Below are 14,887 nucleotides of genomic sequence, written 5' to 3'. Positions count from 1 at the left end.
AAATCCTTATCCAACAACCAGTGCATAATGGATGGCAGCATGTGTTCTAATACAGTGTTGTATGTGCACTGCAGAAGACATCCTTCTGTAGTAGGGCAGTTTGTCACTCTCTGGGCTAGCACAATGTGCTGTCGAAAACTTTTACTGCTTCTTTCTACAGGAGCACCATGATCACTGGAAATTGGGCTTACCTAGAATTTTCAGTGTATGGCAATATTCATGCTTATATACTCACAGAATATGCCCCTCACATCCTGTCTTCAGACCACTTTTCTTTTGACAGCAGTGCATATTTTATAGCGTTAGATGCATGTATCTGCAAGTGCATCTGAATATCTCATCCCATGAACCGCTGGTTGCACAAAGGTCTATGGCTGCTTGCATCCTTTGTCCAAAACAAAATGGCAGATGTCTGGCTGCAAATAATGTTGACTCCTGTGGCCCTTTGGAAATACTCTGCATTTCATAGCTGGTGGGTTGCAGAATTCATGGGGGTGCTGGCTGAGATGATGAATAAAGCAGTTCAGCCCTTTTAGAGGTATTGCTTCAGGCTCTCTGAAGACTCAGGAAAGTGATGCTTCTTCAGTTTATGCTTGGTTTACATTTTTGAGGCTGTTTCCACAACCATGGGGGCTAGAAACTTAATTTTTAACTAAATGAAAGCTGAGATTTGTGGAGCTGAAGCATGTGGCAAGAAACGAATTCTCTGGTAAATGTAAAGGGCATGGAAAATGTCTCTTCTCTTGAGAGAGAGCTTCTATTAATCAAGTAACCTTTCTTCACTGTGGAAAACTAAGGGCTTTTTCCCAAATCGCCTGTCATAACTTTTGTTAATAGCTTGCACTTACTGCAATTTTTATATATTTATTTGCTGTTTTGTTCACTTTCAGGCTTTGAAAATGGCTCATATTAAATAGTGATGCACTTAATGCCATTTGCTTTAATCTGTTCATAAACGAATTTGTCAATGAAATCTTTGCAAGACTAACCAAAGCAATAATTGAATTTAATAAGCAGAAATATGAAGTGTCTGTGTGTGGAGGGGGGGAAATTTATGTTGGCTGCTATTAAAAATTGGTAGCAGCATTTTGGAGGAACTGTGTAATTTGTTCCCATCTGTGCCTATGTCCTCCGCAAGAGATAAGCATCTAGCATTGTGTTCAACTTGGATTTTAACACTATTCTCCCTACTTCCTTCCCATTTGTAGGGTTGGTCGACGGCCAGTGCTACTCTTCTCGGTCATATTCATTCTTATATTTGGACTGACTGTGGCTCTCTCAGTAAATGTGACAATGTTCAGCACGCTCAGGTTTTTTGAAGGGTTTTGCCTGGCTGGAATAATCCTCTCCCTGTATGCACTGCGTGAGTATTACCTTCATAATTCAGCCAAAAACATGTTTTGCTTAAATACATGGTCTGCTATATGTTATACTTCTCACAGTATGTATTTCAAGAGGCTTGTACAAAAAACAGTTGAATCTGAGTTCTTTTGAGTCTACTGCATTGGTTTTGTTACTGGAAATTTCTCCTACCTGGCCCCAGTCTCCATTTTTTTCTTGCGTTGCTGGAGAATCAGCCTATGCAGCAAATGTGTTCATGAGTTTGCAAATGAAAGAAAGGATTAAACAATGTTTATTCTTTTGAATTTCTTTAACCTGGGAGTTGCCTCCTGTGTCCTGGCAACATTCATGGCATAACAAATATCAACATGATTTCACAACAGCTCTTTTCAGAGTTTTGAAAAATCCTTGTATCTCTTTGTATGTACTGTGACACATGATTTTTACTGAGATGTTTTTGATATTAGTAGCTGGGGTTATTCCCCTATATAGTCATTTAGAGAATTGTGAAGGAGAAGTCTCATGCTTTCTTTGAGTCACATTGTTCTCTGAACTGCTTTGCTTTGTTTGCTGAGAGAAACTAGATGGAAATTTTGTGAGAAACTAATGCTTGCTCACTGTTGTATCACAGAGAGAGAGAGGACTGCAGGTTGATTTGGTACACCTAAATTATGTCTACATTGCAGTTAGACAGCCTCATACCAGCTGAGTCAGGCATGTGGGCCTCAGAGTCAGGGACTGTTTAAATGCGGTGCAGACATTTGGGCTTAAGCAGGGGTCCGGGTTCTGGGAACCTCCCACCTCGCACGGTTCTAGATCCCGAGCTCCAGCCCAAGCCTTAATACCTACACTGGAATCAAACAGCCCCTTAACCTAAGCCTTGTGAGTTCAAGTCAGTTGGCATGGGACAGCAGCGGGTTTTTAATTGCAGTGTAGATCTACCCTTACTGGCCAAGATTTTCAAAACCTTCACTTCCTGTTTTTTTTTCCCCCCTCTCAAGGTGCTTGCTCAACATGATATGAAAATCAAACTCCTTTAAGGCATCTCAAGTCAGGGACACAAAAGACTAGTCACTTCTAAAATTGGCTGCTATTTTTGTTAATTAGAGAGTTAAAAACAGTTTTTAAGTGTGACTTCCAGCTAAATTGATAAACATTCTTGAATGTCCAACTCATAGTTTAGGCAGGGGACAGAGAAATAGCATAAAAAATAAATCCCTAAATCTGATATTTTTACAGGTCTTTGCTTCTTTCTCTCTCCACCTCTCTGCATTATACTGGAATATAGATAAAGATATTCCCATCCCAGGAGCCAGACAAAACTGTTTTGGTTGGCAGCTGTGTCTGGAGTGCTGCAGTAAATATGGTAGCGTGAACATGTACAGTAGCATGACCATAATTAGCAGCTAGTATTTTATTGAAAGGGAAGTATGGTATTTTTTTTCTTTTATTTCTGGCACTGAAAAAAAATGATCAAGATATATCCTGGAACCTTGTGTACAGTTCTTCATACAGTTTTGTTTACTTCCTATTGTAAAGTAGATTGATATTCAGCCCATCAGATCTCTGGTTTTAGCACAACATCCTTAACCTGCACATATATAAGATCCTACATAGTGCTGGGTTTTGGTTTTTTTTTGGTTTTTTTTTGTTTTGTTTTATCTTTAGGTTACATTGAGAGGAGATAGGGTGATTAATATATACAAGATTTTGTTCAGTGCACCATAATAAATTATGGTACCTGGGAAAAATTTTCTTCTCCTGCCTTTGGTCATATAATTAAAATCTGGTCCTGTACAGGTGTTTACAGCCTGCAAAGGTTATTAGCCTTCCACAAAGATGTGGTTTAGATTTGCTAGTTATGCTTAGACTTAGTGCCCACCTAAGGGAAACTATAAATAACTGTCTCAGATGCTTTGGGAATGGAAATACTATTTAAGTGTTGCTTGAAAACATAGGACTGCTATGTTTTAGTTACCTTGCAAGGCTTTTTGGAGTGGCAGAGTTAGAGCAGCTAATGGTTTCTTTCCGTCTGCACACCTCCAATACAATAAGGCAGCAGTTCTCAAATTGTGGGTTGGGACCCCAAAGGGGGTCATAACTCTGTTTTAATGGGGTCGCCAGGGCTAGTGTTGGACTTGCTGGGGCCCGGGGCTGAAGCTAAAGTCAGGGCCCCACCACCCAGAGATGAAGCCGAAATCCAAGAGCGTCAGCCCTGGGTGCCCAAGGGTGAAGCCCTCAAGCTTCAGCTTTGGGTGACGGGGCTCAGACTTTGGCTTTGGCTTTCCTGCCCAGAGTCATGTAGTAATTTTTGTTGTCAGAAGAGGGTCATGATGCAATGAAGTTTGAGAAACCCTGCACTAAGGGTATGTCTGCATTGGAACTACACCTGAGCTAGTGCAGGCTTATCTACCCAAGATGGAATTACACCTTCCACTCCAGCACAGACATTCCCTAAGTGCATTAGGGTGTTGGGGAGGAAAGAACTTAGCAATGTAGCCATGACTGTGTAGTGGGCTAGCTGCCCCAAATACATACTTTGCGTCTTGGACAGGTACATACTGGGGTGGCTAGCCTGCGCCGCTGCGGCTACACTTCTATTTTTGGCGCACTAGTCCGATCAGATGTAGCACAGGTATCTCTGCTCGAGCTGAAAATCAAACCTTCTTCTTCGAGTGCTTGCTCATATTCATTCCAAGTAGGTGTGCGCGCGCCACGTGCACGTTCGTCGGAAGAATTTTCCCCTAGCAACACCCGGCGGGTCGGCAGGCGCCCCCTGGCGTGGCGCCTTTGCGGCACCGTATATATGCCCCTGCCGACCCGGCCGCTCCTCAGTTCCTTCTTGCCGGCTACTCCGACAGTGGGGAAGGAGGGCGGGTGTGGAATGAATATGAGCAACACATCTCGAAGAACAACAGTTACAAAGGTGAGTAACCGTCTTTTCTTCTTCGAGTGCTTGCTCATATTCATTCCAAGTAGGTGAATCCCAAGCCTTACCTAGGCGGTGGGGTCGGAGTTGGAGACTGTTGAATGCAGAACAGCCAAGCCAAGAGCCGCATCGTCCCGGGACTGCTGCACCAAGGCGTAATGGGCAGAAAAAGTGTGCACTGACGACCACGTGGCTGCACGACATATGTCTTGTATAGGCACACGGGCGAGAAAGGCAATCGAGGACGCTTGCGCTCTCGTGGAATGAGCGGTAACTCACCCTGGAGAAGTGTGAGCCAAGGCATAGCATGTTTTGATGCAGGCCGTCACCCAGGATGATATTGTTTGCGATGAGACAGGGTGACCCTTCATCCTGTCTGCGACGGCAACGAATAGTTGGGAGGTCTTTCGGAAGGGTCGGGTGCGGTCAATGTAAAACGCCAGCGCCCGACGAACATCGAGTGAATGCAAGCTCTGCTCTCTGCGAGACGCATGAGGTTTTGGGTAAAACACTGGAAGGAAAATGTCCTGGTTTAGGTGGAATGGGGAGACCACCTTGGGCAGAAAGGCCGGATGCGGACGGAGTTGCACCTTGTCTTTATGGAATATCGTGTATGGTGCATCCGCCACCAGAGCACGGAGCTCTGAGACTCTCCTGGCCGATGTAATGGCCACAAGGAACGCCACCTTCCACGATAGGTACAGGAGAGAGCAGGTTGCCAAGGGTTCGAAAGGAGGGGCCATTAGTTTCGAGAGAACCAGATTGAGGTCCCAGGAGGGGGCGGGATAGCGGACCTGGGGATACAGGCGCTCCAGGCCCTTGAGGAACCTCGAGACCATAGGGTGAGAGAAGGCGGAGGAAGAGCCTTCTCCTGGATGGAAGGAGGAAATGGCCGCTAGGTGGACGCGGAGGGATGAGAGCGCGAGGCCTTGTTGTTTAAGGTGCCATAGATATTCCAGTAGCACTTGGATGGGAACCTGAGCTGGTGACAGTCCTCGTGATTGACACCAGCAGGAAAACCTCTTCCATTTTGCCAGGTAGGTAGCCCTGGTTGCAGGTTTCCTACTTCCCAAGAGCACTTGCTGCACTGGGGTGGAACAGCGCAGCTCTGCAGAGCTCAGCCAGCCAGGAGCCACGCAGTCAGGTGGAGGGACCGGAGGTCGGGGTGGAGAAGCCTGCCGTGGTCTTGTGATATCAAGTCCGGATGGACCGGCAGGGGAACCGGACTGGCTATGGACAGGTCCAACAGCGTGGGGTACCAGTGTTGGCGAGGCCACGCTGGGGCGATGAGAACTAGTCGGGCCTTGTCCCTGCGTAGCTTTACGAGGACTTTGTGCACCAAGGGGAACGGCGGGAAGGCATAGAGGAGGTGGGTCGACCAAGGTAGGAGGAACGCGTCCGACAGAGAGCCGCGGTCGAGACCGCGGAAGGAGCAGAACAGGGGGCACTTCCGGTTGGTGCGGGACGCGAAGAGGTCGATTCGGGGAAATCCCCACCGCCGGAAAAGAGAATGGACTATGTCCGGACGAAGAGACCACTCGTGGGCTAGAAAGGACCTGCTGAGCCGGTCTGCCAACACGTTCTGGACTCCTGGAAGAAAAGAGGCTTCCAGATCGATGCCGTGGGTTACACAAACTTCCCACAGCGTCATCGCCTCCTGACAAAGAGGGAGAGAGCGCGTCCCCCCCTGCTTGTTTATATAGTGCATCGCGGTGGTGTTGTCCGTGAGCACTAAGACAGAACGGCCTCGCAGGTGAGGAAGAAAAGCCTGGCAGGCGAGGCGGACGGCCCTCAGCTCCCTGATGTTTATGTGCAGCGACAGCTCCCGAGAGGACCAGAGGCCCTGTGTTCGACGAGACCCCATGTGAGCTCCCCAGCCCAGAGAGGATGCGTCCGTTGTTAAGGAAATGGACGGCTGTCTGGGGTGAAACGGTAACCCCGCACACACCAGGGCGGGATTTCGCCACCATCGGAGGGAGTGTAGGACGCTTTCTGTGAGTGTGACAACGATGTCCATGCTGTCCCTGCGTGGACGGTAAACCGAAGCTAACCATATCTGCAGTGGGCGCAGGCGGAGTTTGGCATACTTGGTTACAAAAGTACACGCCGCCATGTGGCCTAAGAGGCTGAGACAGACCCTGGCCGAGGTCGTGGGGAAGGCTAGCAGGCTGTCTATGATAGTGAGTAGTGCCTGGAAACGGCTGGGTGGAAGTGAGGCTGTCGCGACCATAGAGTCCAAGACGGCCCCGATGAATTCTATCCTCTGGGATGGTACGAGGATGGACTTGTCGAAATTTATCAGGAGCCCTAGAGTTTCGAACAGGTCCCTGATGATTGTCATGTGCGCGGCGACCTGAGCCTGGGAGGACGCGCGAACCAGCCAGTCGTCCAGGTAAGGGAAGACACATATCCCCTGGCGACGGAGGCAAGCGGCCACTACTGCCATACATTTCGTGAAGACACGTGGGGCAGAGGACAGGCCAAATGGTAGGACCGTGAATTGAAAGTGCCGGTCCCGCACCAGAAAGCGGAGAAAGCATCTGTGAGGCGGGTAGATCGAAACATGAAAGTACGCGTCCTTCATGTCGAGAGCAGCGAACCAGTCTCCCGGATCCAGGGAAGGGATGATGGACCCCAAGGATACCATGCGGAATCGTAACTTCCTTACGAAGGCGTTGAGTCCGCGGAGGTCTAGGATGGGACGGAGACCTCCTTTCGACTTGGGGATTAAAAAATAGCGGGAGTAAAACCCTCGGCCTCTGAGGTCGTGAGGCACCTCTTCTATCGCTCCGAGTTCGAGAAGCGTGAGGACCTCCTGCCAGAGGAGGTGCTCGTGAGAGGGGTCCCTGAAGAGGGACGGGGAGGGTGGGTGGGAGGGTGGAGGCGAAATAAACTGGAGATGGTAACCAAACTCCACCGTGCGCAAGACCCATTGGTCTGAGGTTATCCGGGTCCACGCCGGGAGGAAGGGAGAAAGGCGGTTGGAAAAAAGAAGAGGAGTCCGGGAAGGGACTGGTGCTCTGCTCTCTGGCGCACCTTCAAAAGTTTTGCTTCGGTCCCGCCGGTGGTTTGGCGGTACCGTTGTTTTGCCCCCCTTGGGAACCGGACTGGCGTCGTCGGTTCACCCGTCCCCGCCGTCTGTTGAAGTCTTGGCGGGGGCGTGGTGGGGGATAAGGGCGCTGAGGTTGCTGTCGAAAGGACCTCCGCTGGGTCTGCGGTGTGTGCATGCCCAGGGAGCGCATTATTATGCGGTTATCTTTAAGGCTTTGCAGCCTTGGGTCCGTCTTCTCTGAGAAGAGGCCCTGCCCTTCAAAAGCGAGGTCTTGTATGGTATGCTGCAGCTCCGGAGGTAAGCCGGACACTTGCAACCAGGAAATCCGTCTCATGGTAACGCCCGACGCGATGGTTCTAGCTGCTGAGTCTGCGGCGTCGAGCGCAGCCTGTAAGGCTGTCCTTGAGATCTTCTTGCCCTCTTCCACGAGACTTTTGAACTCAGGGCGGGAGTCTACCGGGACCAGTTCAGTAAACTTGTCCATGGTCTGCCAGGTATTAAAATCATACCTGCCTAGCAGCGCTTGTTGGTTTGCCACACGTAACTGGAGACCCCCAGCGGAGTAAATCTTACGGCCCAGCAGGTCCATACGTTTAGCCTCACGCGATTTTGGGGCGGGGGCTGGTTGGCCATGACGCTCCCTCTCATTCACGGATTGGACGACCAGAGAGCATGGAGGAGGATGGGTGTACAGGTAGTCGTACCCCTTGGAGGGTACCATGTACTTTCTCTCCACGCCTCTGGCCGTCGGAGGGATCGATGCTGGGGCCTGCCAAATAGACTCCGCTTTGGCCTGAATAGTTCGTATGAAGGGCAAGGCGACCCTCGTTGGTGCATCGGATGAGAGAATGTCCACTACAGGATCCTCAACTTCCGGCACCTCCTCCGCTTGTAGATTAATGCTCAAAGCCACTCTGCGGAGCAAATCTTGATGAGCGCGAAGGTCAATAGGGGGCGGGCCAGAGGTCGAAGTGCCCGCCACTGCCTCATCTGGGGAGGAGGAGGAGGAAAGACCGGGGACCGGGGGCTCCCCTGCAGGTTGTTGATCCAGAGCATGGCTCGGTTCGAGGGGTGCCTCTGGGTCCTGTGACTCGGCAACATCGGTTGCCGGAGGAGGAACGCTGATGGTGGCCTCTGGCACTCGAGCTGCACCAGCAGATCTCGCCGGCGGGAAAGGATCGCCTTGGGCTTGATGGTACGCCCAAGGCGTCCAGAAGGACCACTGCTGGGGCTGGTCCGGATCTTGGCCCACATCCCCATAGAGCACGCTGTCTGGTCGCGAGGAGCCGGAAGGGTGTCTGGAAGGCCAAGGCGGGGCAGACAACCCGTAGGACTGGTGCCGAGTGACGGTCGGTGCCGGGGAACGGTGCCGAGAGTCGAACCGGTGCCGAGATCGGGACCGGGACCTACGACCAGCGCGGTGCCGGGAGGTCGACCGGGATCGGGTGCGCCGACGGTATGATGGACTTCGTCGGAAGCGGTGCCGAGAGCCAGAGCGACGTGCTGAGCGTCGGTCTGTAGATCGGGACCTGGACCGGTGCCGCGAGTACGACCGGCGCCGAGAGTAGGATCGGTGCCGGGACTGCGAGCGGCGTCGAGATGGCGAATGATGGCGTGAGCGGGATCGGTGCCGAGATCTCGATCGGGACCGGCGCCTATCCGGTGCTCCCAGAGATGGAGGTTGGAGCATCGCTGGCTTTCCCATAGAGGGAAGCGCCCGCACCGGCGGTGCCGGGGGCTGAGGCAGGGAAGGCTCAGTGAGCGCTATCAGGTCCCGCGCCGTCGTGAAGGTTTCTGGCGTAGTCGGGATCGTGAGCTCGACCACGGCACGTGCCGGGGAGCTATCAAGCACCGGACTCGACGGCCCTTGCCCGGCCGGAGTCGACGGTACGGGAAGCACCGGTGCCGGGGCAGATAGTGGTGCGTGCCGGCACGGCTTTCCTGGCTCGGACTGCGGTTCCGGAGGCGCGACCGCAGGAGCCTTCGCCTTCTTCGGCCGAGGTGAAAGCGAGCGCCGCCGGGCTGGCTGCTCAGACGAGGACTTATGGTGCCGCGGTGCTGTGGCGGTACCGCTCGTCCCCGGTGCCGAAGACGGTGGTTTCGGTGCCGGTGCGGTCGGTGCCGGAACTGCCGGAGTCAGGGCGGCCTCCATAAGGAGCTGCTTTAAACGGGAGTCCCGCTCCTTTTTTGTCCGCGGTTTGAAGGACTTGCAGATGCGGCACTTCTCCGTCAGATGGGATTCCCCCAGGCACTTGAGGCAACGATCGTGGGGGTCTCCCGTTGGCATCGGCCGACGACAGGCCGAGCACTGCTTGAAGCCGGGAGAGCCGGGCATGAGCCTGGGTCCCGGAGCGGGCGAGGAGGAGTATACCTCAGCCCACTAACTATATACAACTACGTTTAACAACTATACTTATAACTATTAACTATTAACAACTACCAAACAACACTAACTAACTAAGAACTATGTAGAACGGGTGAAACGCTAGGGATGTGGAGGTCAGCTAAGCCGCACTCCACGTTCCAACGACCGACACGGGCGGCAAGAAGGAACTGAGGAGCGGCCGGGTCGGCAGGGGCATATATACGGTGCCGCAAAGGCGCCACGCCAGGGGGCGCCTGCCGACCCGCCGGGTGTTGCTAGGGGAAAATTCTTCCGACGAACGTGCACGTGGCGCGCGCACACCTACTTGGAATGAATATGAGCAACACATCTCGAAGAACAACAGTTACAAAGGTGAGTAACCGTCTTTTCCAGCCGCTAACTGAGCGTTGAAGGACTCGTATTCTTTCAAAGACAATGGTGAGATTGAATTGCGTGAGAGAAGAGAGATACCAAAGCCTCAGAAGGGTTTGAAAACACAGGATGCTCTCACAAGAGGTCAGATGGTTCAGGAAGAGATTGAGGTGGAGACTGTTGGGAAGCAGTCTTATCCCAGCAGAGGTTGCAGGAGTGGGATTCTGAGTTGAGAGGTCTACCTTAGCCCTTAGGTAAGATAGATGTGTATAGGCTGTTCATTGTTTTAACAATTCTTTTCTCTTGCTACGCTGTGTTCCTATGTTTAGATTAAGCAGTACTTTTTGTTTTTAAAAAAAGGCACTTCGGGGTCACTGTAATAACCACTGGTCACAGCTCCCAACGGGAAGAACTAAAGGTAGCTGAACCTAGTCAGACCTGTCGGGGGTAAACACAGTTGATACACAGGGCACTGTAACCCAACACTCTGCCTCAAAGTGGGAGAATTGCGGGATTCTGTGTCAGAGAATTTGAAGGCTCGAGGCCTGACACCAGAGAGGCAAGGGCAGTCAGAGACCCCAGAAGAGGGGTCAGAGGTGCAGCTAACCCTGAAACATGACACACATGCAGCAGCCAGAGACACGCTCTCTCTCACTGCTATCCTGAATTGGTTAGTTTGCGGCCTCCCCCAGATTATTAGTCATACTGAACAAAGTGCACTCAGCAAACATGACAATTGCTGAGCATGAGCGTGTGATGAGGAAGACATTGATTATTTTTTTGGTTCTGACACAAAGGTAATTCCCATCCTTGGCTCACTTAGTCATCTAGGGCCATTGCTCCGAGAGTTGTTGTTGCTGTTGATTTCTGTGTGACACCACCCATTGCTTACTTTAATTTTATACTTAAATAGACAGGAAAACACTACTAAGGCCCAGATCCTGCCATTGACTCTGCATAAATGGCAATTTGTGACACATTTTGCTCCATTAACTTCATTGGCATTCCATGCAAATACAGAGGTCCCATAGTGTAGAGTGCAGAATGGAGACCAATGGCACTTGGCATGTGATTTTCTTATTGCTAAAATGCTATGACACTTGTCATATTCATTAAGAAGCCACAGTCTTCCATGCTAAAGTTCTTGAAGGGGAAAATATCTTTCTGGGTGAGTAGAACTGGCGTACTAACGTGTGTGTGTTCTTATTATCGTTTCAAATGATTTTGTGCTATTGGAAAGAAACTAATGTTATTGCAGTGCATCCCTCTCAGTGTACTGGAATGAAGAACAAAGCTGGAGCATTGCCTCCTAAGGCATAGCACAAAGCAAAGGGAACAGGAAACTAACATGATATGGGAGGAGACCACCTGCAGTGTAACTCAGAAAAGTAGGGGAGAAAAAAAATCGTATTCTGAAATTTTCTATAATGAAAAGCAGAGTGGTGATAATGGAAAATGGCCATGAAGTGAACTGAGGTCTCTCAGTGGGTGAAAAAGTTATTTTCTGCCAGATGCTGCTGACAGCTTTAACAAGCATCCTGTTAATGCTACATGCCATCATTCTAATGATCTTACCTGAGTCTAGATAGCATGAACAATGGCACAGATTTGCACACAATCATAGAATGCTCAGTAATTTCATGGGTGACTGAGGTGCAGACTGCTTTGCGAAATTAGAAAGCATAAACTTGAATGAACAGGTAAATAGGCTCTGAAAATTGGTTTGTTATAAGGGAGGAGATGTATTTCCATGTCACTGCGAGGGGGCTGGTGCACAATTAAAAGGAAGTAGGACAGGAGCAAGCAAACTTTTTGGCTTGAGGGCTGCATCAGGTTTTGTAAATTGTATGGAGGGCTGGTTAGGAGAGGGGGTCATGGCCCGGCCCCAACCTCCTATCTTTGCCCTGCGCCCCGGGACTCCTGCCCCATCCAACTCCCCCCCTCCCCGTTCCCTGATGACCCCTCTGGGACACCTGCCCCATCCACACACCCCTTTTCCCTTTCCCCTGATTGCCCCTGGACCCCCACCGCCCTACCCAACCCCTTCTCTCATTCCTGATGGCCCCCCCAGGACCCTTGCCCCATCCAACCATCCCTTCTCCCTGTCCCCTGATGGCCCCCCTGGGACTCCTGCCCCCATTCAATTCCCTGTTTCTCCCCTACCACCATCCACACCCCTGCTCTCTGACCACCACCATGAACTCCCCTGCCCTCTATTCAACCCCCACCCCCATCCCCCAGGCTTCCTGTCCCCTTACCACACTGCCTGGAGCACTGGTGGTTGGTGACGATACAGCCACGCTGCCGTCGCCATCACCACCACCACGCAGCACAGAGCACTGGGTCAGGCCGGGCTCTGCAGCTGCACTGCCCCAGGAGCTCACAGCCCCGCTGCCCAGAGCATTGCACTGGTGGCGGAGCAAGCAAACTGAGGCTGCGGGGGGACAGCGGGGGAGGGGCCAGCGGCAAGCCTCCTGGGCCAGGAGCTCGAGGGCCGGGCAGGACAGTCCCACGGGCCGTAGTTTGCCCACTCCTGAAGTAGGGCCATATTCTAGTCTCTCTCAGTTTTCATGGAGATACCTTCTGTGTGCTATGGAATTTTTAGCTCATGCTTCAAAAGACAGTTCAGACTGTCCAGTAATGTTTTCCATTGTGATGTCTCTGTATAATTAATAAGCTTTATGGCGTTGTCTTCTTAACCTTTTAATCCTTTAAAATGGACAGAGGGTGACTTCAAGTTGACAGAAATTTAGCCTGGGTCCTATTGACTCAGCAAGAGGAGAGGCTGCCTTTTGATTTTTATTTATTTATTTTTTTTTTCCCCAAGATTTGTAACTCGTAGTCGAAGTCTAGAGTTTTAGCTGAAGAAAGGAGCAAGATCTGTACAGAGCAAATCCAGCTACTAGAATGTGGGCTGTCAGCCAGATTTGCAAAAAAAACTATGCTGCCATTTAGGCAACAAAACAAAAGGCCAGATTTTCAGTATGGTGACTGCTGAGCTTTTTTCAAAAATCTAGCTATATGTGTGGGAATGTGAGCTCCTGGATTCTGAGCACTTTTGAATCTGACCTTGAATGGGTACGGCCACTCAAGTGTGTAGTCAAATCCTCAGTGCTCCATTATCTTCCCCCAACCCTTCAATAACAAAACGAACAAATGTAGCCCAGGCGAGTTACGTTAAGTGTTAGAAACCAGCAAAAGGGGGAGAAAAATTGTTCAGTCCAAATCTGGAGTGCTGCGTGACTAAAGCTGTGAAATGAATCTTTCAAGTGGGGGAGGGGAACATTCAGCCAGTTTTCTGACAGACTGAAATGAGGTTTAACTTTGTGGTGCCTTGATAAAATTCTGTTCCCGTGACAAGATCAAGTTTTTAAAATTATTAACTTCTTGTTTATGTAATCAACATCTACCCTAACTAATTCTATTCAGCTTTGATGCAGCAAGAGCGATGACAGACAGATGCTTTGAGAGGGATTCTCCCCAGATCTCACTTCAGTGTATTCAGCAGTTCAGTATTGAGTATTGCTCAAAGAACAAATGCAAATTTCTGAAATATCTGATTGAGGCTCAGGTTTCTATAAATTGTATATTGATGATTTTACTGCTACTTAATTTTTTAAATGCTGCTGTGTAAGAAACATGAAGTAAAATAGTATAAATTAAGGAGCCCTCAAACTGCTCAAGCTAGGACTTTGTTGACAACTTTTCAGTAACCCCCTGAGGATTGTGCTTAACCTGCACAAAATGAAGCAGGATGCAGCCTATGAAACTAAGGTCCCAACATGCAATATTCCATTAAAAAAAAAAAAAAATCTCTCTTGCTCCCTGTTCTATCTTTCTCAGCAAAACCAAATCTTGATTTCTGACCTTATCAGGTCACTTCAAGCTCTTTATTCCTTCTCCCCATTATTTTGTGTTGTGGGGTTTTTTTGTTTTGTTTTCCTTTCCAGGGCATATACTCTCCTTTCCTTTCAGGCCATTTGTTGACTGCTCCATTTTAATCCTTACATCTTCTGCACTTCAGCATTGCAGTTGCTCCAGAATGCATTGCTCCCTTCTGACACTGGGCAGCCTTCTTTCCTCCCAGAAGTAGCACTGGAAGACAACAATATCCTAGCTGTGACCCTGAGATTACTTTGAGTAAAGGTTGAAAGTTTGTCAAGAGAGGAGAAGGAAGTATTTAACTTTTTGGGAGGTGAGAAAAAGTTTTGAATAATTCAAAAATTGGAACTGGGTCTATTTAATCTGAATCAATTGACTCATCCTAGTTACTGGAATATATCAGGTATCGGATGTACGGCTAAGAGAAATCCATAGTCAGTCCCAAATGAGATGTAAAATCTAAACTTTTATTTAATGTATTTTGAGCATAATTGGAAATGTGGCCTAACCATAGTGCTGCAGATAAATACTCTTGTGGATGACCGTGTTATCCAATATGATGGGTCAGATAAAATCAATCCCACAATTTTCCCTGCTCAGAATACAGCCTGCAGTGTCCATGTGAACTATCTTCTTCTCATTGTCCGAAAGCTGTTGAAGCTCTTTTGGAGCGGGAAGGGGGAGGGAATACACATGAAAAATATAGCCCAGCTGTATCTTTTACATCACTCTGACAGTGCAGAGGTGTTAGAGTGTAAATGTAAGTTCTGAAACGTTTCCAACTTGATGCTGCTTTTCACTGCTAGATTAGTATAGAGAGGCCTTGGTGTAAATGCCCTGGATTTCGGATTGACAGGAAATAACGTTGATTCTGTCACGTGAACTTGTATTTTTTTTTGTCTTTTCCTTTTGTGGCAGAACCTAAGGAGCATTTCCTTGTTCTGTA

At 49.6% G+C, this 14,887-nt stretch overlaps 1 protein-coding gene across 2 annotated transcripts in view; it reads left to right on the top strand.

Moving 5' to 3' along the window:
* SLC22A23 (solute carrier family 22 member 23) overlaps window positions 1–14,887 on the top strand; it is a 199,539-nt gene that overhangs the window by 52,921 nt on the left and 131,731 nt on the right. For both annotated transcript variants that reach the window (XM_032798381.2, XM_075062824.1), the window contains exon 3: window positions 1,209–1,363. In XM_032798381.2, the coding sequence (XP_032654272.1) occupies window positions 1,209–1,363 (155 nt within the window). The remainder of the gene's footprint in view (window positions 1–1,208; window positions 1,364–14,887) is intronic.

This window comes from Chelonoidis abingdonii, chromosome 2 (assembly GCF_003597395.2).
Source record: "Chelonoidis abingdonii isolate Lonesome George chromosome 2, CheloAbing_2.0, whole genome shotgun sequence".
Lineage (NCBI taxonomy): Eukaryota > Metazoa > Chordata > Testudines > Testudinidae > Chelonoidis > Chelonoidis abingdonii.
Note: the sequence above shows the minus strand (reverse complement) of the source record. Positions and strands in the feature narration are given on the sequence as shown.